Below are 23,015 nucleotides of genomic sequence, written 5' to 3' on the forward strand. Positions count from 1 at the left end.
TTACAGAGGTTAAGTAATGAAACAGTAAAAAAGAAAAAACATGAAAAGTAAGTTTGAAATATAAAAATCAAAATTTGACCAGAGTCAACGATTGATTGGCAGATCATAACCTGCACAAAATAAAGTAGCAATTTAGTTCCTGAGTTCAAAACAAACACGAGAGCATTCAAGTAAAATCTAATGGCCAGAAACACGTCAAGCTTTCCTCCGACATTCACGTCACCTGATTTCAACTGACTCCTTCCTACTTCCACTGGTGAAATCCGATGGACAGAATTGCGAGTTAGTATTTCAGTCTTCCAACCCAACACTAACAGCATAAACCGCGTTACTATATTTCAGTCATCAAACCAATCGAAAGGGTCAGTTCAAAGCAACATTTCACCCCTTTTTCTTCCTGGGAGATGAAGGTATTCTGTGAGAAGTTCAAGGGAAAGGTCAGCTCTGATGACTATTCGGCCATGCTGGAGCACCTTCATGCCTACAGCAGTGGAAGAATCACTGTGATCCGTTTGAAGGAGATGATGGAGGATTTGCTTGGAAAATACCCTGGATTATTTGACCACTTTCTTCATCTTTTCAACGCCTCTCATGGTTTGCCACCACCATTACAATCAGCAAAGACCATCAACAAAAGGAAGAGATCTGCAGGTTCTGAGGAGGGAGTTGGAGAAACCCATGTACGCAACAAGAAGATCATCAGGCTGAGGTTAACTTCTAGTTCAGTTCCAATCCTTGACCACCCTGAATCTACTTCAAGAAACGATCGTCTGTCTCGAGCATTAAGGTTCTGTGACAAAGTTAGGAAGGAAACCAGTTCTGAGAAATATCTGGCCTTGCTGCGATGCCTGCACTATTATGGCACTGGAAAAATCACAAAGGATGACATGATGAAGTTGATGGCCGACGAGTTTTCAGAGTTTGAGCAAGATTTTCGCCAGGTTTTGGAGTTTTATGAGAGTTTAAGTCAGCCATCACCGAAAGCTGGAGACAAAGCGAAAAAACCAAACAAAGAAATCAAGAGTAGTACTACACAAAGACAGGTTGATGAGTTGACACCAAGCTATCGATTTCTTCCAAAGAATCTTTCAGCAAAAGAGATCAGTAGCGGCAGCGAACCTGGCGATCTTGAAGTACTGAATAACTGTTGTTATTCCAAGGGTTTGTTCAACAGTGGCAAGGTAAGGCGTGTAGACCCTTACGAAGAAATGTTGAATGAGCATGAGGATTACTTGTATGAGAGAGATATGTTGCTGGAATGGCTGCGTTCGACAAAGAAGAATGCAACTAAGTTATACGAAGCCATAAGCGAGGGTAAAATTAAGCAGCCAAATCCGGAGGAGGTGGACAACTATTTTACTCCTTATAATTTCAGATTTATAGAAAGAATGTACGGAAGTATTCACGGAGCTGCAATGGTGGATGAACTTCGTCAGGCAGCCCACATTGTTCTCCCTTTCATTATGAAGAGGCTAGATCAGATCAATTCATTTTCTTACCAACCAACCTGTTAAACTCATTGCTGTATTAGTCAGACAATCTTAGCTAGATGTCTGTTTGTTTTGTTGGGGGCTCTCCCCTTTCCTGTAATTAATTTCTTTAATTCTTTTAGCATATTTGGAATAAAAACTTCAATTATACAATATATATTTTATTTCTTTTGACTGCTGTCTTTTTGCATATGTTTCAATAAGCTTGCCTGCCGTTTGAATTAAGTTGAAGGATGATTGCACGAGTTACTTGTACATTGAAATCAATAAAGGTTTTGTTTGCAAATCATTGAATTGCCCTTCATTGGTTTTTCCTGCACTGTTTAATATGTTTTGTAGCTCAAATTTTGTGGCCTTTCATATGTTTCATGCAATCTAAGATATAGCAAACTAACATTGGCCATAGCTAATGAAAGCTTTTATGGATGCTTTTGTTGCATTGCTTTTGAATTTTGAAAGCTTTAAAAATATTATAGCAAACCAAGCTATTCGTAACGGGAGTATCACACAAGAATTTATTTCTCCTCAATAAAAGGAAAGCGTTTGAAATGTAGAAAGAATCCCCTTTTAAGATGGAGGGAAGAATCAGAGCTTCCAAAGTTCTTAACGTGTTTCTTTTGTTTTTGTTTTTCATCCCTTTCTTAAACCCAAGAAACATCCAATCCTTCTTGGGTGAGAGCACTTTGGTTCAATGGAGAACAGTGCAGCTTCTTCTTCTCCTGCTTGCCCCCGACAGTCCCAGTGGCTTCAGACAACTCTATCAGGTCGGAAAAACCATCCATCCTCCCTCTTTCTATGCTGATGTTTCCTTTCTTTTCTTTTCTTTTCTTGCTGCAGTTTTTGTTTGACCTCTTTTATCAATTTTCTGCAGATTTGGACGAGAAATTGAAGGCCATGATGACCCTTTTGGAGGAAGAAGACGAATCCTCGTGCCAGAAGGATGATATTGCTCATAACAGGAAACCAGGACTCGTTCAAATGTTGGGAGAGTTAAACAGATCATACTGTTCTTTAGTAGAAAAGTATGATCAGTTGAGGATTCAATCACACAATGTCCCTCATAGGTCTTTACCTTTGTCCCCTAACTCTAGACAAATCCAACAGGCTAGCAATAAGAAAAGGGTTGTGGGAGCCTCTGATGATCCCACTCTGAAGGCTTCTGATTCTTGCCCCGAATCTGTTGTTGATGATCCTGATTTCAAACATTATAGATCTAGCTTTGAATACCTGAACAAGTTAGCCGATGATCTGATATTAGCAGAACAATGCAACATGTCTTCCAGCAGAAAACCTGGGCAAATGAACAGAGAATTTTCAGATGAAGAGGATGTTGTTTCCAAGATAAATGGGTTTCAAAGATTCAAGCCTAAAGCTGCAGAGTTCCAGAAGGGTAGTTCTGAAAGTGAGAATACATGGTTTCAACTCAAGTTTCAATTCATAAAGCTTATGGAGGAGAATCTGCGCCAGCAAGCAGAACTGTTGAGAAGGAATGAGGAGAAGAGAGAAACCATCAATGAGCTGCAGCTACAGCTTGAGCGGTTAAAGAGTGAGAACAGGGCCCTGCAGAAATGTCTCCATAGCTCAAAATTGGTGTGAAGCCCAACCATTCTCAGACATCAAGATCAAGAGGACTATTTTTGGGCAAGTTCTTCCAAGGAGGTTGTTCATAATTCCTTTTTTTTTTCCCATCTGTTGAACAATTGATTTTCCACTTCTATCAAGTGGCAATAGTTTAATCAACAAAAGTAAATCAAATCATCTATAACAATGATAATGTGATGTATCCTCTGCATGTCCTTAAGAAGGAATCTTCATGAATGTCATTGCGTAAATTGGCAGAGTAGTCCTGAATTTTCAAGAAACTGTATGCCGTACCATACTGCAAGACAGTCTTTTAAGACGTCATGACAGGAGTGAATGCAACTTTATCCTTTTCAAGTTCAAAGAATGATCTATAAGCTGGCGGCTGATACTTGGTTGTCATGCTGTTCTGAAATGTAACTGTTTAGCTATATCTAAATAACTACTCTTCTGTCAATACAATAACCATTCCATCAGCATTCAAACTCAACTGAACTTACACTGTTAGAAGGTGATGTATCTTTTCAATAACTAATGGTAAAGCTGATTCATATCAAACCTTGTTAGTGGCTAGGAGCATCGGAGAACTCTTTTTCAGACTTCAAAGTCAAATCATTATGACATTTCTCATGTCCCAGATCATTTTGAGAGCCAAGATGAACACCTCGTCGTTCAAGTCAACGGTGCCCGAAGCTCACAATTAACATTCTTTTCTAATCTTCAATTTTTGTTGTCCAACAATGGATGTCACCAATAATCTCCACAAGAACAGATTCCATCCTTAAAATGGTGAAATCGCTTTGAATCTCTGGCAACAATTTGTCGATCAACAATCTTTGAGATCAACTTCATGAAAGTATGACAGTCCCCACAAATCCTAAGATTCTTAATAATGTGGATTGTTGCACCAGGAACTGTATGCATGATTGCAAAGACAACAGCCAACTTCTCACTATGAACCCGCAAGGTCAATCCCTTCTCTTCCTCATCCACATCATAAAGAACTGATGTCATATTGGGTATGTAGCCAACTTCTTGCAGCTTTATATTTAACTCTTCCAGATGCTCATGTGTCTTCTCATGTTGAGGATGCTCCTGATCTCCAACCAAGAAAACATGAACCTTACCTTTCAGTTCAACCAAACTGAATCCAGGTGGTTTAATCAATCCACGGTCCTTCATAAGAAGTCTCATTCTCTCAAAATCTTCCCACCTTCCAGCATCAGCATATATGTTAGAAAGTAAAACATAGTACCCACAGTTATTTGAGTCTAATTCGAACAATTTATTGGCAGAAATCTCTGCCAGCTCCACATTCTTGTGAATCCTGCAAGCTGCAAGAAGTGAACCCCAAATTACAATATCAGGTGTCACCTTCATTTGCTTGATCAACTTGTAAGCCTGGCCGAGATATCCAGCTCGTCCAAGAAGGTCAACCATGCAACCATAATGCTCCACCCCAGGTTCTACATTGAATTCATCCTTCATTGCATTAAACCAATGCCAACCCTCTTGTACCAGACCAGCATGGCTACAAGATGCCAGAACCGACACAAACGTTATGTAATTAGGTCTGACCCCAGCTCTTATCATATTGTAAAAGACCTCTAAAGCTTCTTTGGCATGACCATGCATTCCATAACCAGCGATCAAGGCAGTCCAGGACCTGACGTTCTTCTCTTTGATGCAACTAAATGCTTTCCTTGCCATTTCAACTCTTCCACATTTGCAATACATGTCAATAATAGAAGTCCCCACTATCACATCATCCTCCAAACCCATCTTTATAACCTATACAGAAACACAAATTCCAGAGCTGATCAAACAGTCGAAACTTTACAAAATCATTTATTACCATGAATAGTTATACTAACAACATATATGAACTACAATTAGTACCTGGTCATGAATACACTTCCCGGCTTGCAAAGCTCCCGAATGAGCACAGGCTAACAACACAGCAGAAAGTGTAACGGCATTGTAATTGACATTATCATCCCTTAACATTCCATGAAAAACTTCCAGAGCCTCATTTGACAATCCATTTTGTGCATAAACAGCAATCATAGAATTCCAAGAAACCTCATCCTTCTCAACCATCGCATCAAACACTTTCCTAGACAGACCCACATCCCCACTTTTAGCATATGCATCCAACAATGTATTTCCAACGCTCACTTCGCCATCAAACCCCTTCTTTATAACCATTCCATGAACCCCTCCACTTGCTCCTTTTATCGGAACACGAGAACAAGCAGACAGAACAGACACAATGGCAACTGGATCAATAAGCACTTGTCCAATTGCATCATTTCCACCATTTTCACTCTTCTGAATCAATAACTCTTTAAAAAGCGATAAAGCTTGGTGGGCACTATTGTTTTGGACATAACCAGTGATCATAGAAGTCCATGATACTATATTTCGTTGAGGAATTTGATCGAATAAGATCCGGGCATCCCTCAATTGCCCACATTTGGAGTACATATCAATGAGGGCTGATGATACGAAGAGGTCAGAGCCATAGCCAAAGATTAAAGCTTGTTGATGGGTTTGTTTGCCAGAGTTAAGGTCGAGTAAAGCAGAGCAAGACTTGATAGCGCATGGGAAAGTGGAGCGGTTTGGCTTAAGAGAAAGCTTGCGCATCGAAGAGAAGGCTCGGAGAGCTTCGGCTGCGTCGCCGGCGCGGGCTAACTCGGCAATGATTGAGTTCCAAGACCAGACACTAGACTTGTCTACATATTTGCTGAACCAGGCGGTGAGGTTGGCATTAGTGGAGTAGTGATATTTGAAAGTAATACACTTGAATGCTGAACCAAGGTTTGGAATCTTCATACTTCATTCATTCTCTTTTCTAAGTTCTTAGTGGCATTTGCTGGCTTTGATAGCTTATTATTATTAGAAAATTGATTATTGGGATGGTAATATTCTAACTTTATCATTAAAATAATAAATAATAATATGATAATTGATAAAAAATATATATAATATTTAATTATTTTTTTTAATAATGCAGAGAATTATTATAAAATAATAGAAACATCATCCCAAGAGTTTTTTGACTTTTTTTTATTGAACTTCTCTGAGTAATGATTTTCTACTTTTATTTTCCCAGGTAAATAACAAATGCTTTTAGTAATAATAATTTTCTCTTACCTACCTAGTAGTGGTGACAATTATATATGCAAATAATGAAAAGAAGAAATACATATACAAGTATATATAAATGACAGGGTTTAGGTTAATTAGAAAGAAAAATAATTGTAACTTTCTCAAAGAGAAAACAATATTCTTATTGTAATATTTTAAACCAAACATGAAAATAAGGTTTCATCCAATTAAAATCTGTGGATGTTTTTTATTGCAGATAATTTCCTTTCTTATAAGGGATCAAGATTCAAAGTGTTAATTTTGTTTAATAAAATTACAAAAATACTTTTTAAGTGTGAAGTGAAATTAAATTGATTGTTCTAAAAAAACAACTGATTGGGACTGAACCTGTTAGGATGTGTATCCAGTGGCCAATTTCCCCTTCCTGATTTGGTTAACAAATTTGTCCTACTTCAACTGTATTGTTTTGATAAATCATTATGTATGATCCAGGGGCCATCAGCAAATCTGAAGGCATTGCAGATGGTATGAAAATTTCATAGGCTGTGGAGGAAAATGGAAAGGAAGCATGGAAAACTGCAAATTAATTAATCACAAGCATCTCTAACACAAAAAGCAGAAGAGATTATTACTTATGTTATGCTATAAATGTGCTTAAACAGTAGAGACTGATCTCATTACAAACAGGATGAAGAGTTGCAGAAGAATAACAATGGCACCATCAGACTTAGCTGAACTGCAGGAGCTCTTCCCCACAAACTCCCCTGAGCTTGGTATGGGTGCAAATGCTTCTGAACCTGTTGGAACTGGTGAACTTGTAGGCCACTGCGGAGGAGCTTGAGAAGGGAAAAAGGAAGACATGTTGGGTGCATTGACATATGGCAAAACGGCTGGAGAAGCTGAAATTGCAGGTTCATTGGTTACAGTTTGCAAGTTGGCGAAGAAGATGACAATGGGTATAGCTGCAGCAAACAATTTGGTACTAGTAGCCATGGATGTCTGATCAGAGAAACTCTTTGAGCTGAAACTTAGGAGATTTGAAGTTTTTGGCATGTGGGGGTTAAATTTGAATCTGGTGAAGGGATAAGATTTCAGGGAAGAAGTTGCTGCTGCATTTCACGGGATAAGACTCCGGCAGTTTAAATTTGTACCTAAGAATTCATGCCTTTATATTTATTGAAGCCCTCTGGTTTCTATTGATTTTGTTTGGTGCTTGTGGCAAGAACAGTGGTAGGTTCATTTTTCCATGTGCTTGTCGGCGAATGAATGCCTGCGTGGCGCATGATCAAGGCCCTGCGTTTTGTAAAATAAAGATATCTTGTTCGTTGCTGTATCCATGTGAACAAGTTAACACGTGATTGTCCTTCCATGGCAAATTCATGTTCCAAGCTACAATATGAGGTGATTTTGATTAGTTGGGAATATTTACGAATGAAACAAATTTGTAATCATTAAAAGCATCCTGTTGAACAAAAGAAGAGTGCACTGTGTAGATGATCATTAAACACTTGAAAAAGCTCTATAAGAAAAGTTGCATACACTTTTTCCCTCCAACATATTCATTTTTGATCCAATATTTATGAGTTTCGGATACTTTTAAAAGAAATAAAATTTAAATATGAATATTTTAAAAGATTATTCGTGAATACGTATTTTGTTCCTTAACATTCTTAGATTTGATTTGGTAGATCTTCCACACCTAATTTGGACATGCTCACTTGTTTTTTGGGCAAGTCTACACTTCGTGGAACGTTTCTAAGCAGAAATCAAATTCAGTCAGGATTGTCTAACTAGTACACTAGTTTCCTTTGCTACACGAAGATTTGATTGTAAGTTGCAGCAGTTGGATTGGTAAGAAAAAGAATTCCGGACTTGTATCTGGTCCAGCCTCTTGATAATGAAAGGGAGAACAATCTCCGCAGCTTGATGTAGTTCATCTACCATTGTTGGTCCGTGGATATCCCCGTAAGCTCTTTCTATAAATCTTAAGTTATATCGAGTGAAATAGCCATCAACGACCTCCGGATTTGTTTCTTTAATTTTCCCCTCACTTATGGCTTCAAGCAGTTTGGCTGCGTTCTCCTTTGTCGAACGCAGCCATGCCACCACCATATCTCTCTCGTATAACTCATCTTCACATTCGTTCAGCATCTCTTCATAAGGGTCTTTAGCCCTCACCTTGCCACTGTTGAACAAACCCTTGGAATAACAACAGTTGTTCAGTACTTCAAGATCGCCGGGTTCGCTACCGCTACTGATTTGATTTGCTGGAAGATTCTTTGGAAGAAATCGATAGCTTGGTGTCAACTCATCAACCTGTGTTTGTGTAGTACTACGTTTAATGTGTTTCTTCCCTTTGTCTTCAGCTTGCAATGATGGCTGAGTTAAACTCTCATAAAACTCCAAAACCTGACGAAAATCTTGCTCAAACTCTGGAAATTCCTCGGTAATCATCCTCATCATGTCGCCCTCTGTGATTTTCCCAGTGCCATAATAATGTAGGCATCGCAGCAACGCCAGATATTTCTCAGCACTGATTTCCTTCCTAACATTTTCACAAAACATTAATGCTGGAGACGGACGATCCTTTGTTTCATTTCTAGAAGTAGATTCAGGGTGATCAAGGCTTCGAACTGAACTATAACTTAACCTCAACTTGACAATCCTTTTGTTGCATCCATCGGGTTGTCCAACTCCCTGATCAGAACCTTCAGGCCTCTTCCTTTTGCTGCTGCTCTCTGCTGATTCTAATGGTGGAGCAAAACCATCAGAAACGTTGAAAAGATCAAGAAACTCACCAGAAAATCCAGGGTATTTTCCGAGCAAATCTGCCACCATGTTATTCATATCGATCATAGTGATTCTTCCAGTTCTGTAGCCACGTAGGTACTCCATCGTGGCCAAATAGTCATCAGAGCTGACCGTTTCCTTCACCTTCTCACAAAAAGCCTTCATCTTTGAGGAAAAAAAGTGGGTGATTTTATTGGTTTCAACTGAAGTTTTTTTCTTGCTTTTATGTTGGGTTTGATGCATGAAATACTAAAGTAAGGATAACGCGCAATTCCTTGTAATATTAGTACTCGAATTATTGAGAAAATCCTTATAAGGGTAGGAGAATTATTTAAATATTTAAAATTATTAATACTTGAATCCGAATAAATAAGGAATTGGTCTAAATTCTAAATTTTAATAAGAGTAGGAGAGTTATTTAGATATTTAAAAATTATTAGTACTTGAATTCAAATAAAGACAAGAATTAGTCTAAATTCTAAATTTTAATAAAGATAGGAGAGTTATTTAGATATTTAAAAATTGTCAACACTCAAATCCTTATTTGGATACTTAAAAATCATTAGTACTCAAATCCCAATAAAGACATGAATTTCCAATTTTAATAAAGATAGGAGTTATTTAGATATTTAAAAATTATCAATACTCAAATTCTTATTTGGATACTTAAAAATTATTAGTTCTCGAATCCAAATGAAAAGAGGAATTAATGTAAATTTCAAATTTTAATAAAGTTAGGAGAGTTATTTGGATGGTAAAAGAACCACAAGCATTTTCTGCATGCAGCCTTAACCACCTTTCCAGGGATTGATGAAGAAATACAAGTTCTTTGCAATTTTCTATATAAAAACAACATCATGGTATCCCAAGTACAGGAATTACATTAGAAATTCACTCTATAAAATCATCTGTCATCAACACTACATATCAAAAGAATCACCCAATACAAAGATCCAACTTCCAAAAGAAAAAAAATCTTCTCTCTTCGGATTTGATGAATTGTAAAATAATAAATATATCGAAATTTGAATGCTACAACAATGTGTGGAAGAATCACAAGCGAGAGCACGAGTTGCAGAATACAACTTGGATGAACGAATCATAGTGATGGCATATTTCTAGCCAACAAATTCTGCTGTAGGATAATACAAAAGTCTCAAACTCGAACTAAAGAAGCCTAAGATGTGCAGTATCATTCAACCGTTTTATCTGCCAGCCTGTTTTCCATGAATGCTGTAATACAGTCACGGAAGAATCTTCTATGCAGATCTTATGTGACACCACAGGGCTGCAGTTGAGGAGGCCCGTAATAAGACACTTAATAGGAAGGGAATGAGTAAAAATACCAACAGAAGTGGAGACAGGGGAGGTAGAGGGGGAAGATGTACTCCTGACATTTAAGTCATGAAGGTCAGGCTGATGATTGGCTTCCCTAGGAGACATTTCATCATCAGCATCATGTTCACCAATATTCGACACAAATTGTAGTCTGCTCTTACCAGACTTCTTCCTTGATAGCCCATGTCGCTGCCTTTGAAGCATATCCCAGTGGGGTGGTGGAAGAGAAGGCACATCTCTATCGTGAACTGAGTTGGTTAAAGCATGGGTGTTATGGTGTGTAAACCCTCGACTCTCATTTTGGTGTAAGGAAAAATCAGATCTCAACTTTTCAGGAAGTCCAAGGACAGTCCCATTCAAGAATTGAACCATTCGAAATTCCAGTTGCCTGAGAGATTCTCCAGAAGGCGCACAAAAATCAGGCTGGTATCTTTCAATTAGACTCAAAACTTCAGGTGTATATATTTCTGATCGAGGGCACCCCTCCCAGTGCCCCATATTCAGATCCATAAGTGAATCTGAGGATTGTATCTGTGCCGCCGCAAAATTCATCTCCTGCATGATTTAAAAGAGGGTAGGCAATGTAGATGATTCAATATCTACATGGAAAAATCCATAAATCTCACCTCATATCATCATCAAAGCTGCATCTGTCATGAACTAATAATTAGGAGATATCATTTAAATTATATAAGCAAACATTTCAGTCAAGAATCTATCATGTTATCACCGGTAGAACACAAGGCAACAATAGACACAGATCAACATCTTTTGTTCCTAACAATGATTGGCCTTTTCCTTGACATCTTGTTACCAATTGGCTTTTAACAAGCACCTTAGCCTTTCAGAAATGAAGGCTAAAGTTACTATTCATTCAGACATATATAGATGAAGACATATATATAGCTTCTTACCTAAATCTACTTGGAGTAAATGTCCTTTTAAATTTAACATAGTCCCACTCAAATAAAATATTGAGATGAGGACACATCTCAGCATAGTTTACATCTCTCTATTAGGGCATCTCCAATGTAAGCCCATGACACATTTAATAAACTACCAATAAAGAATTCAATAATTGACTTCATGAAATGCATGAGGAACTTTCACACATTTTGTATGACTAACTTTACCTTCATTAACTTTGCACACGTCTAAAGGTCTGTATTGTATATTCCCTATAACTTAGTGTCTACACCTCCAAATGAAAATAAGAGAAAAGAAGGTCAGAAAATGGACGAAATCAGAGAACCATAAGTTTGTATGAAGATACAAGATGCACAGGCATCATCACTAGTTGCTCTCACTAGTGACCAATTCCTAGCACATAATCTCAGCCAGTTGTTTGATCATTGCAAGAAAATTTCAACAGGCATCACATGCATTATTTCATATGCTACCTTCTTTAGCTAGCCCTTATACACTGCTAACCTCAATAAAGCTTAAAAGAACTAGCAGTTGTCAGCTACTTGATCCAAGTTCAGCATTCTACTCTGTTTAACAGCATAAGCGAGTTAAGATGTCTCTTTCCTTAAAGATGTCTGTATCTTTTCCCATATGCAGCCAAGAGTTGCAACTTTAACCCCCCGGTCAAATTGCAAGGAAGATAAAGGGGGGGAGGAAGTAGAAGGCATACAAAAGGGAAATACAACTAAACCAAAGATAAGAAGGAACAGCCTTCGAAAAAAAAAAAAAGGACTATGCTTATGCTAAATACCACTAATCAAAAACTACCAATATTACCTTTGGAGTGCACTTCATTACACACCTATTGGAACCCTCAGCAACCTCCAAAGAAACATTACACGCCAGTGTAAAAGAATTAAATAACCAGGATGAGAAAAGAAAACTTCTTCAACCTAACACATATGGCATAGAACCTCTTATCAAAGCAATCTAAATACTAAATATCACAAGATAAGAGATTCATCAGAAAAAAATTCATTAAATGTAATCTAAATCGGGCCCACTGGACGGCCAATTTCCAACTATGACTAGTTAGTTCAAAGGTATATAGTTTTGTCAACTCATTGCATTGGTCCTGCCCTTCTTGATCCATATATGACAGAGCAATGAATAGAACCAAAATTCTAATCCTAATCCCCATTTAAATCCTATTCTTATTATCTCATAGCTTAACAGGGAAGCACCTGATAGAAACCCCCAATTGTAGCAGGACTAATTTCTCCATTTGCTCAATGAATATTAAGCTCAAAATTTTATCCTAATTAACGATTTTATTATCTTGGAATACTTCAATGTCCTTTATACTTGCAACAAGAATCAATGAAACAGAGGTCTTTTACCTGACAAACGGAAAGAGCCATCGATCTAGCCCGATCCAAAGGAGAGCAGTAAACGGCATTAAACCTGACCCCTTGAGAATTCAAGAAGACAGCCAATGCCCTCGCTTGCCGCTTCCCATTAGAAGTCGAGGCGGCTCCGTCGCATCTTCCACCCACAAAATCAGGCCTCAGATTCAACTCACACTCCCCATGGCTAATCAAAAAAACCTCAATCGCCATCCGATCATCATCCAAAGAAAAACTCCGTGAGAAAACCGGCGGCGGAGGCAGCGGAGGAGGTGGAGCTAATACATTATATGGGTCCCACACTTTAATGGAAGGACCCATCCTAGGAGTACCCAATGAAGATAGCTGTGGAGACAGGGGGGACGCTGATGCGTAACAGGGCAACATTTCCGGCTCTTGTTCGAGCACTTTCTTCACCATATGGTTGTTTTCGAGTTCCCTCATGTTGGGTCCCTCTTCATTGTTGTCTTCCTCTTCTTCATCGTCATCTTCTTCCTCTTCCTCTGCCTCTTCCTCTCCGTCTTGGCTTTCTTCTTGTTCTTCTTCGACTACTTGTGCCGATTGGTTGGAGCCCATTTTCGAGGAGATTGGAATGATCTTTAAGGGAGGGAATGGAAAGATCTAATGGAAGGTTTTGTCGAGTTCAGGCAATGCATTTTATTCTGGTTTGGGCAACATGTGAGAAAACAGAGAGTGGGGAGTTCTTATGGGTCGTGTCCTGTCGAGCTTAAAGGGTTTGAGATGAGGTGCGATGAGATCTGGTTAAGGTTTGCCCGGTCTGTCCGGGTTATCAATTAAGCTAAAATTAATAAATAAATTTTTTAAAGAAAATTTTATTATGCTTTCTTTTAATAATTTTGCTACCATATAATCTTGGTATTAACCTTGTATTTTTATAAATTAATTTTCACATCTTTGATTTTAGGTTAATTACATACAATAATTATATAATCCATATGAACTTATTAAAAAAGATATGTGTTAAAATTTTTAAGTTAAAGTCAATTAACTTTAAAGTTAAACTCAATTGCTTCTAAATCCGTATTCTACATTGACCATTTGATTCAATTAGCATAGTGTCGTTTTGTGACACTTTACAAATTTATTTTATTATTTTTTTACTCTTTACAATATTTTGAAAAGTCTTGTTTCTTTAATATGTCTAAATCCGGTAAAGATATATAATTATCAATTAAATAATATATAAACTCTTGAAACAAAAAAAAAGCAGAAAAAAATTTCAATTAGCTTGATTAAAATATTTGGAGAAAGATTATAATTAATCATTAATAAAAAAATATTTAGAGAAAGATGTACTGTATTATCAAAAATAAAAGAAGTAATGGTATAAAATAAAATATGCTAACACTGGTTTACATTTTTGAGCATTGCTAATTCTCTATATGAAATTGCTCTGCATGAAGACCCAACATTAAAGTAAAATATAATATATATATATATATATATGTATTTGGATTCTCTTTTTTAAACCAAAAATTAGACAGTTATATATGTATAATTTAGATAAAGTTTTTGATGAGAATAATTAGATAAAGTTAAAGATAAGAGATTGAGTAGAAAGCATAGGGATAAGAATAGGTAATGAAAACAAAATTGAATGGAAAATAAACTAATTAATGGCTCAAGAGCCAATAGTGTCATGCCATGTGTAATTTATGATAATTTATATGTATAGTACTTTTTTTTTTTTATGGATTTGGCATTGTAGAACAAATTGCTCTCCTCTGAAAACTCTTCAAAGTCTCTTAATTAAGTTCCAAATTACATCTGATATACTCTACAGGAAAAAGGAGAGCAGAATCATGTTGACATGTTTCAGAGGCAATTTCAGGTATTGGAGACCACATAACAAGGTAAGATCCTTGTAATTATTGCTTAGCTTTGTTTGTAATTTCCTTCCTAATTGGATTTTTGCTTTAAAGACTTGTCATGGACTAATTAATTCTTAGTTCAACATGTGATGTAAGTACCATTCGTCCTGGTTGAATCTTAAGGCCCTTCTCCAGAGAGGAAAGGAAGAGCTCAATACCTAATTGATCGCATTAGAAGAATCACTTTTTACTATTAAACAATATAAACATTTTTGGTTTAAAGACTTGTCATGGACTAATTAATTCTTAGTTCAACATGTGATGTAAGTACCATCGTCCTGGTTGAATCTTAAGGCCCTTCTCCATAGAGGAAAGGAAGAGCTCAATACCTAATTGATCGCATTAGAAGAATCACTTTTTACTATTAAACAATATAAACGGATCCATTTTGGGAGGGGCAAAAACACATCAAATAATCAATTTACATGTCAAATTTTGTGAGTCAGGCTTGGCACTTGGGACAATTTATTTATTTTCAAAGAAGTGATTCTCGTGCATGATTGGTTTAGCTAGGTTACCTGTTGTTGTAATTCTATTCTTTACATTCTCCTCTCGTCTCATACTCTATATGGATGCCAGGGGAAGACGAGAAGCCTGTTTCATCTATTGCCAACTGACATCTTGTTTGATGAAATACTTGCAAGGATTGTCGTTGAAGACGAAGGTCCCAAAAATTTATGTCGCCTCTCTTGTGTGTACGTATTATTGTATATATACATATATACATAGGTACACCGAGTTAATGATATTAAAATTTTCGTTTTTAGGTGCAAGTTGTTCTATGAAGCATCAAACGAAGCAGTAATTTTGAGGAAAACTAAGATATGTTTGACTTCTTCCTTAGAAGAGCTTTCCAAGTCCTACCGAAACTTCGTCTTCAAATGTTCCAGCATGGGCAATATACGCGCACTCGCAGCTATAACAGCAGTAGTTTTCGTCGTGCTTGTGATGATACAATTTACATGTAAGTATGTTTTGGTTCTAAAACCTAATTAACAAAACTCTGGGTAATTAATTTGCAGAGCTATGGATGTTTCGTGGGCTCGGAAGGCGAGGAACAATTTCTGATGGAACGCCTGTATGCGTCGTATTTCCTGGGGTTGATCTTGTTCGAGTCTCCAAGCACAAGGAAAGAATCCTATCGCTGCCTTGCAGCGACCATTGCTTTCGAGAACTCACAGCACCTTGCTGACTTTAAGCTGAATGCAAAGAGATATCTAGCCAGTTTTGGCATCAATCGACCCTTGAACCGTCTCGAAATTTCTTGTGGTACTGAGGAATGCGGATGCCGGTGGTTTGGGAAGGGATATCCTCCTGAGTTTCTTGACAAGCAAACCTGGCTTTCTTTCAAGTGCATGCTTGGTTACCATTATGAGATGTTCAGACTTGCTGCTGCAGCTGACTTTCAGCAGGACCAATAAATCATTTCCATTAGCCATCAAAACTTCCTTCTGGATCTTAATTCCCTTTTCTTCTTTTTCCTTTTTACTTGCTTGGAGGCATTATAAGATATCATGAAAAGCATTTTCATAAGACTGGCACTGTTTAGTGGTTCGTCTGTAATTAATTTTGTAAGTTTAATTCGATCATAATATTATAAGTAATAAAGTATTTAATTTGTAAGTTCATAACCCATAAAATATTTCTTCTTTATTAGTATTATTTTTCCTTTTATCAAACTATTTTATAGTTTATTGGCAGTTAAACTTTGTATTTCATATTAGTCTTGTCAATGTGGTTCGCATTGTTGCTTAGACTCGAGGAACCCAAAATTAATTTCAATATTTCTTTATTGTTTCTATTAGTCTCTCGATTCCAATAAATTTGTCACGTTTTTATTTTTTGTTGGTCAAAATTTATAAACTTTGACCTTTTATTATTTTTATTTTTATCATTGATAAAAATATGAAAAAATATTTTTATTAAAAAAATTTTAATAAATTAATGTGATTAAGATGATAGAGATGGAAGTTAGAAAATTTTGATAAAAAATATATCCTCAATTATTAATTATCACTATCTTTATCACTTTTATTATTTTATTTTTAATAATTTTGTAGTAGACTTAAGATTTAGTTGAATTAGTTCCAAGCAGAATAACGCTTGGATATCGGTTTTACCAAAGGCCAGGTGCCAATGCAGCTCCATTTTACGAATCAAAGCACCAAACTTCAAGTATTTATTATTTGAAGGAAGTTATCTGTATAATCTTCACTGATTATATATTTACTTAAGATAATTAAACTGGATTTATGCAAATAATTAACATGAGATAGGATAAGAATTTGAGAAAGTAATTAGATGGAGCTTATAAGATTATTATCCTTTTTTTTTTTGTTATTTGTTTATCAATAAATATCCTTTCCTTAATCCCTTTGCAATTGTTCATCCAAGCTTTGCTACTCTTAATTATCCCCCACGATTCTCTCTTAGTGTCATTCTTCAAAACCCAGTTTCAAGGAACAGATCATTTCAGAAGGTTTTATAAAGAAGATCTCGCATGTATGTTCCAATAAGCCCTGTTGACTTATGATGATTTTTTTTTATTTTTCTTTTTCATTTAAGAATTTAAAGTCAAGTATTCAAGAATGGGTCAACGGAGAAAACAGGTTGACTTGAGTTCCTGAGCTGCAAAAAATCATTCTCTCTGTCCCAACCCTCCACTTCCTCTCCCCTGTCCCGACCTTCCCTTGCTCTCCCCTGTGAGGCTGTGACAATCCCCACAACCCGCCATGATTCCAGCTAAACCTATACAACCTCTCTTCTCTCCATTCCCGTCTTTAAACCTCCTCTGCCAGCAAACGCCTCTCTTCCATTTTCATCGCCAATGATAAGACTTCCATTTGCAGCAGTTGAAGCTTTGCTTATCGACTCAAAAGAAAATTGTTAGACTAACCTTGCTGACCCTAATGTTGAAACTGACATCGTCTTCGTCGTGTTTTAGTGTGTGAATATTGTTGCCATATCGGGAGGTTGTAGGTCGTCTGTTCCTGTTTTCATCATCTTCATCGATTTGGTGAGTAGGGTGAATAGGACCTATTTTTTCCAGCTAAGTTATTCTGCAGTGTGGGAATTCTTATAGCTGTAATTATGGGGATTAAAGGTGATTTGCTTCCAGTGTTGTGGACATGTGACCCTGGCTGGTGTGAGCTTCACATTTTGGCTATGGATTTTAGTCTGTAGCAGATCTTTATCCTTAATATATTCACAATTTAATTGAGAAAAAGAAAAAAATAGTATATGACTTTGAAATTATTATGGTAGAAATTACTTAAAATAATATTAAATTTTAAATCAGAAAATATTTTCAGTAATGTCTTTCAAACAACAGAAAATATTTTCTACAATGTTATACAAACAAGAGAAAATACTTTCATGGAAAATTTTTGTTTTCCGGAAGCCAATTTCGGCGAAACAAACGAAAACAATAGAAATATTAACAAAAAAGAAAACCTTAATTGTTTGATGTTTCAATCCTTCCCTGTATCATACCTTCACAAAGATCTTGACAGTAGCTATAAAATACTATATATGATTTTGACTGAGTTTGGAGCACATGGACAGCTGCAACAATGGGAGGGAAGTGTTTCAAAGCAGTGAAAGGAGGAACTCGAGAAAGTCCTAAGCAAGGCAGGTGCAATCTTTATATGTTTTCCATGTGAATTTGGTGTAGACTGCATCATTCCTTCATGGTGACGCGAATAATTCTGATATATTTATCTTTTGCAGAATTGAAAATACCTCTTCGTGATATTCAACTGGCCACTCAAAACTTCTCCCAGGACTACATTGGTACAGGAATGACTTCCAGTGTTTATAAATGCCTTCTTCATGATAGGGTAAAAAAAATTTTCTGCTCGCCCCCATGTTTGTCACTATGTCTGGCTTGGGACCATGCATTAATCATATCCATATATAGGACAAGATACATAATTCGTTAACAAATGGCGATGGGAAAGTGCAGGTTGTTGCAGTGAAACGAATGAATATTATGGTGGGGTACTCTTATCTGAAGGGTGAAAAGCGCTATATTCGATTTGACTTCGTGTTCGTGGTTGATGCAAAGGCATTACATGATTTCCAACATCCAAAGATCGTCAAGTTTGTTGGATTCTGCCAGGAAGGGAATGAGAGGCTTGTTTGTTTCTGAGTACATCAACGGAAAAAATCTGCACCAGTGCTTACAAGGTAATTAAGGTTCCAGACTTCCGAATTTTCTTGGAGTCGTCCTATTTTCCTATTTATGTTTCACAGAATGATTGTTTAAACTCTTCTTAGGTAATCCAAATGCAGTTCCTTATATTAGTTGGAAGCAAAGATTTCAAATCGCAGTTGATATAGCAGAAGGTATTCAGTACCTTCATCAACAAGGAGTAATCCACAGGCGCTTAAGGTCTACGAATGTGCTCCTTGATCAGAATTTAACTGCTAGAATAGCAGATTATGGTTTCAGAGAAATCAGAGAAACATACACCCAATCTCGTATTTGCGACAGAGGACCCATTTCAGGTGCTCTAGAATACCTCTGCCCTCAGTACATGACACTGGGAATTGCCAGCAAAAACTCTGATGTCTATGCCTATGGCATTGTTTTACTTGAGTTGTTGAGTGGAAAGAACGCGCTTGGGTTGTTTTATTGGGTAAGTGCTACACTTTTTAATGGTTTCTGCAATTGATTACTGTTATTTGATTCTGTAATCTGATAATGTAAAACTCTTGTGATTTTCAGGTTTCTGACAGAGTGAAAGAGGGGAGATATTTGGATATCTGTGACCCTCGAATTATTTCAGAGATTGATGATCAAATATTCAAAGTAGCTGTTGATATTGCTATGCAATGCACTGCTGCTAATTTGAGTGATAGGCCAGAAATCTCAGATGTGGTTGTTGCTTTGGGTGCTTACCGTAATGTAGTTGTCTGAATTGGTTGAACTGATGGAGAGTTAGATGATCAAACATTCAGAAATTTCAATTGCCTTCAAATTTTGTTCTTTCTTTAGAAAATGTCAATTGTTCTTGAGAAGGAAGGTGGTTGTTACAATCCACGATAGAGATCTTCTTGTTTTCCTTTATGGAATTATTTCAGAGGGCTACTAAGACTTTTTGATACTCGAACAATAGTTAAATTCTCGATTTGATACCAAAAGTTTTAAAAAATTCACAATTAAATCCTCAAAGTAAAGCAGTGTGTTTAAGATTTTCAAGGAGCATCAGGCCTAGGGAGGATGTAATGGAGTAGTGAAGGAATTTGCTGCTCCCAGTTACAGGAGTTGGACCGAGAGAAACAGTCGATCAGCAGCAAGCCATGGCAAACTGTTTTAAAAATAACTGAGTGAAGATCTTACAACTAGATTTATTGGCAATTTTAGTTACTGTTTAAGTGTTAACTTTGGACATTAAACAAATTTCTTAAGTTCATTTATTAAGTAGATTACTAGTCATGCTCAAGATACTATAAGATTTTGAACTTGTTCTGTTGTAGCCTGCAGTTGCTATGAAAGATTTTAAGTTCCATTTCCTAGATCCAACTTAGGCTGCAATCTGTCAAATAAATGCTTCCACTTTCATGTTAAATAGCAATGTCCATAAATATCATAAACACATCATAATGATAGACAAATTAAGCCCATGAACAAAATGAAATTACTGACACATTGCTACACTGCCCTCAGAGTCGATATCCACCATGACTGAGCCACCCTCTTTATCATATCCGTTCAAGATCCTGTCAGCCAAGGTATCCTCCAAAAGCCTCACGATAGCCCTCCTCAATGGCCTTGCTCCATAGCTTGGGTTTTGTCCTTCTATCACCAGCCTCTCCTTGAATCTCTCTGTCACTTGGATTTCGATTTTCTTTAATTTCATCACCCTATCACTAACTTCCTTAAGCATCACATCAACTATTTCCTTCAGCTGTCGGTTGTTTAGCATATGAAACAATATAACTTCATCTATCCTATTCAAGAACTCAGCCCGGAAAATTTTCTTCAGTTCTTCAGCCACTTTCTGCTTGATTTGCTCCGATTGATTGTTTACTTCTCCAATCACAGTACCACCAACATTGGCTGTCATTATTATGATGGTATTTTTGAAGGCAATTAAATGCCCCTTATTATCTGTCAGCCTACCATCATCCAGGATTTGCAGCATGGTGTCAAAGACGTTCCTATAGAATCACAGTATGAGGCCTGCGACGAACAGCTTCAGTCAGCTGACCACCATCATCATAGCCAACGTATCCAGGTGGAGAACCGAAAAACTTTGAAACCGTATGCATCTCCATGTATTCACTCATATCCACCCTGATCATTGCTTCTTTGAAGCGATAATATTCATCTGCCAAAGCTTTAGCCATTTCTGTTTTTCCCACCCCTGTAGGACCGGTGAACAAGAAGGTTGCTATGGGGAGTGAAGGGTCTCTCACACCAATTCTAGCACGGCGTATGGCACGACTGATTCCTTCAACAGCTTCATGCTGTCCTATAATTCGCTTTTGCAAAGTACTCTCCATATTCAATAGCTTAAGAATCTCTTCGGAAGAAAGTTTCTCGACAGGAATTCCTGTCCACGAAGCAACAATTTCTTGTATACTATATTCTGTCAAAATCTGAGATCTTTGTGGTTTATGCGCTTGACAAAGCTGAACTCTAGCTCCAGCCTCATCAATAAGGTCTATTGCCTTATCAGGCAGAAATCTTTCACTGAAATATTTAGAAGCAGAGAAGCATCAGAGAAGATGTAATTAAACTGAATCATAAACATGAATTGTGGTATTCTAACCTGATATATTGATGGGAAAACTGTGCCGTAGCAATCAAAGCATTTTCTTCGTAGATGACATTGTGGTAAGCTTCATGTTTTTTTGCTTAAACCTTTTAATATATGTATTGTTTCAGTTACAGATGGTTCAGGCACTTCCACTGGCTGGAATCGCCTTTTCAGAGCTGCATCTTTCTCTATGTATTTTCTGTATTCATCTAGGGTTGTGGCACCAATACACTACACCAGCAAAAATACCTAAGTTAAAAGAGGGACTAAAATCTAAAACTTTGTAGTATGTATAAAAACTTAAACAGATAAACTACTTTTAGCTCCCCTCTCGCAAGAGCTGGCTTCAAGATGTTTGCAGCGTCAAGGCCTTGGCCTCCAGCACCAGCTCCGATTAGTGTATGGACTTCATCAATAAAGAGAATGATGGCACCTTCACTTTGTTTTACTTCATCAATAAGCATTGTTAATCTTTCCTCAAATACCCCACGATTAGATGCTCCAGCAATAAGACGCCCCATATCAATAGAAAATATCTGGAGAAGTATTGTCACCTCATTGTTTCAGCCTTCCTACTAGAGGATCCAACTTATCCTGAAAAATTAGAACCCAGCCATTGTCACCTCATTTGCCCTTAACTAGAAATTGACAGTTTTAAATAACGGAACACCAACTTATAAATGTAAACGAACAGTTTCTATTTAACAATTTAGAACCAACAGGAGAAGTATTGGTTATACCTCCTGTGCCATTTTAGTCAAATCAGTTGCGTATTTGTTCAGGATTTCCAACTTAACATATTGTTACTGCTCAAGCTTCTCCATATCAACTCCAACTGTTCTCTCTTCTTCTATATGTATCTATATGCTAGAAAAGAAAACATCAACTTGTGGAATTTGGGTGGGAACCGTAGTCATCTTGGCTGCACTTTTATACCACAACCTGGAGCCCATGTTGTAGGATGTTACTAAATTCAACGCAGCATTGGCTGCCTCATCACTTCCCAAGATTGTTGCTTGCTGTTCTCTCTGGAATTTTCCACCAGCATTGGCTGCCTCGTCACTTCCCAAGATTGTTGCCTGCAGTTCCCTTTGCAATTTTTCCACTTTTCGTTCAAATTTGGGTGCTGCTTCCAAAGAGTTCATGATTATTAGTAACTCATGTGTTGTATATTAATTGCAAACAAGCTGGAGATGAGTCTTCTCCTCCCTGTTTTTGTCCCCTAGGTTTCCTACAAGTGTTTAATCATTAATGTTACATTAGTGCCAATATACCCTTCACAGCAATCAAGTAAGTTGACCATCAACATTCAACACTTACCTTGTAATGCACTGGCGCTGCTACAATGTTTGGACTTTGGGACAGATTTCAGCTTCTTTGGATCTCCCTGGACAGAGAAGAAAGCCCAAGGGTTTATTAAAAATGGTTGATGGCTCCAAATGCATGTCTACGAAGGGCATAATAACACTAGCCTGGTTTGTTTAAAGTTCATCATATAGGGCCAGATGATAAAAGACAATCTCCCAATCCTGATCCATCCAAGACATTTCGTGCTCTAAAGGGAAAGATCGTCTGTTAAGGATTATAAATAATAATTTGTAATATTAAATTTAATATTTTGTATATTATTTTTGTTTATTACTATTAATAATAAATATAAAAATTGATTTTAAATTTATTTTTGAATCAATATTTTAACATGTTTGAGTATTTTAACATATAATTTCTAAGATA

At 37.0% G+C, this 23,015-nt stretch overlaps 8 protein-coding genes across 8 annotated transcripts; 3 read left to right on the forward strand and 5 right to left on the reverse strand.

The window, feature by feature from the left end:
• Positions 1–195: 195 nt before the first annotated feature.
• LOC110427011 (paired amphipathic helix protein Sin3-like 2) lies at positions 196–1,514 on the forward strand. Its single transcript, XM_021442369.1, has one exon. It carries the CDS (start codon positions 405–407, stop codon positions 1,512–1,514), a length of 1,110 nt encoding a protein of 369 aa, XP_021298044.1. The 5' UTR covers positions 196–404.
• A 393-nt stretch (positions 1,515–1,907) lies between these two features.
• LOC110427001 (protein NETWORKED 3C-like) lies at positions 1,908–3,163 on the forward strand. Its single transcript, XM_021442358.2, is given in 3 exon segments — positions 1,908–2,254; positions 2,362–3,072; positions 3,075–3,163. Coding segments are annotated over 3 exon segments (870 nt in total). The 5' UTR covers positions 1,908–2,181; the 3' UTR covers positions 3,161–3,163.
• Positions 3,164–3,794: 631 nt separating this feature from the next.
• LOC110426996 (Tetratricopeptide repeat (TPR)-like superfamily protein) lies at positions 3,795–5,941 on the reverse strand. The gene is made up of 2 exons (XM_021442352.2): positions 4,971–5,941; positions 3,795–4,862 (listed from the first exon to the last, which is right to left on the reverse strand). Exons 1-2 carry the CDS (start codon positions 5,904–5,906, stop codon positions 3,819–3,821), a joined length of 1,980 nt encoding a protein of 659 aa, XP_021298027.1. The 5' UTR covers positions 5,907–5,941; the 3' UTR covers positions 3,795–3,818.
• Positions 5,942–6,836: 895 nt separating this feature from the next.
• On the reverse strand, positions 6,837–7,175 carry LOC110427004 (uncharacterized). Its single transcript, XM_021442360.2, has one exon. The coding sequence runs from the start codon at positions 7,173–7,175 to the stop codon at positions 6,837–6,839; it is 339 nt and encodes a 112-aa protein (XP_021298035.2).
• A 783-nt stretch (positions 7,176–7,958) lies between these two features.
• On the reverse strand, positions 7,959–9,137 carry LOC149526426 (paired amphipathic helix protein Sin3-like 1). Its single transcript, XM_089785394.1, has one exon. It carries the CDS (start codon positions 9,135–9,137, stop codon positions 7,959–7,961), a length of 1,179 nt encoding a protein of 392 aa, XP_089641520.1.
• Positions 9,138–9,785: 648 nt separating this feature from the next.
• On the reverse strand, positions 9,786–13,393 carry MEF14 (Phosphoglycerate mutase family protein). The gene is made up of 2 exons (XM_021442357.2): positions 12,617–13,393; positions 9,786–10,865 (listed from the first exon to the last, which is right to left on the reverse strand). The coding sequence occupies exons 1-2, from the start codon at positions 13,196–13,198 to the stop codon at positions 10,140–10,142; spliced, it is 1,308 nt and encodes a 435-aa protein (XP_021298032.1). The 5' UTR covers positions 13,199–13,393; the 3' UTR covers positions 9,786–10,139.
• A 5,065-nt stretch (positions 13,394–18,458) lies between these two features.
• Positions 18,459–19,435, forward strand: LOC110427012 (cysteine-rich receptor-like protein kinase 1). The gene is made up of 4 exons (XM_089785395.1): positions 18,459–18,478; positions 18,581–18,702; positions 18,793–19,154; positions 19,244–19,435. Exons 1-4 carry the CDS (start codon positions 18,459–18,461, stop codon positions 19,433–19,435), a joined length of 696 nt encoding a protein of 231 aa, XP_089641521.1.
• Positions 19,436–20,146: 711 nt separating this feature from the next.
• Positions 20,147–22,426, reverse strand: LOC110426998 (chaperone protein ClpC1, chloroplastic-like). The gene is given in 9 exon segments (XM_021442354.2): positions 20,147–20,682; positions 20,684–21,214; positions 21,294–21,379; positions 21,381–21,512; positions 21,599–21,839; positions 21,841–21,875; positions 22,022–22,075; positions 22,078–22,131; positions 22,190–22,426. Coding segments are annotated over 9 exon segments (1,896 nt in total). The 3' UTR covers positions 20,147–20,156.
• Positions 22,427–23,015: the final 589 nt, after the last annotated feature.

Source organism: Theobroma umbraticum, unplaced genomic scaffold, assembly GCF_002168275.2.
Source record: "Theobroma umbraticum cultivar Fairchild unplaced genomic scaffold, ASM216827v3 scaffold_239.1, whole genome shotgun sequence".
Taxonomy (NCBI): Eukaryota; Viridiplantae; Streptophyta; class Magnoliopsida; order Malvales; family Malvaceae; genus Theobroma; species Theobroma umbraticum.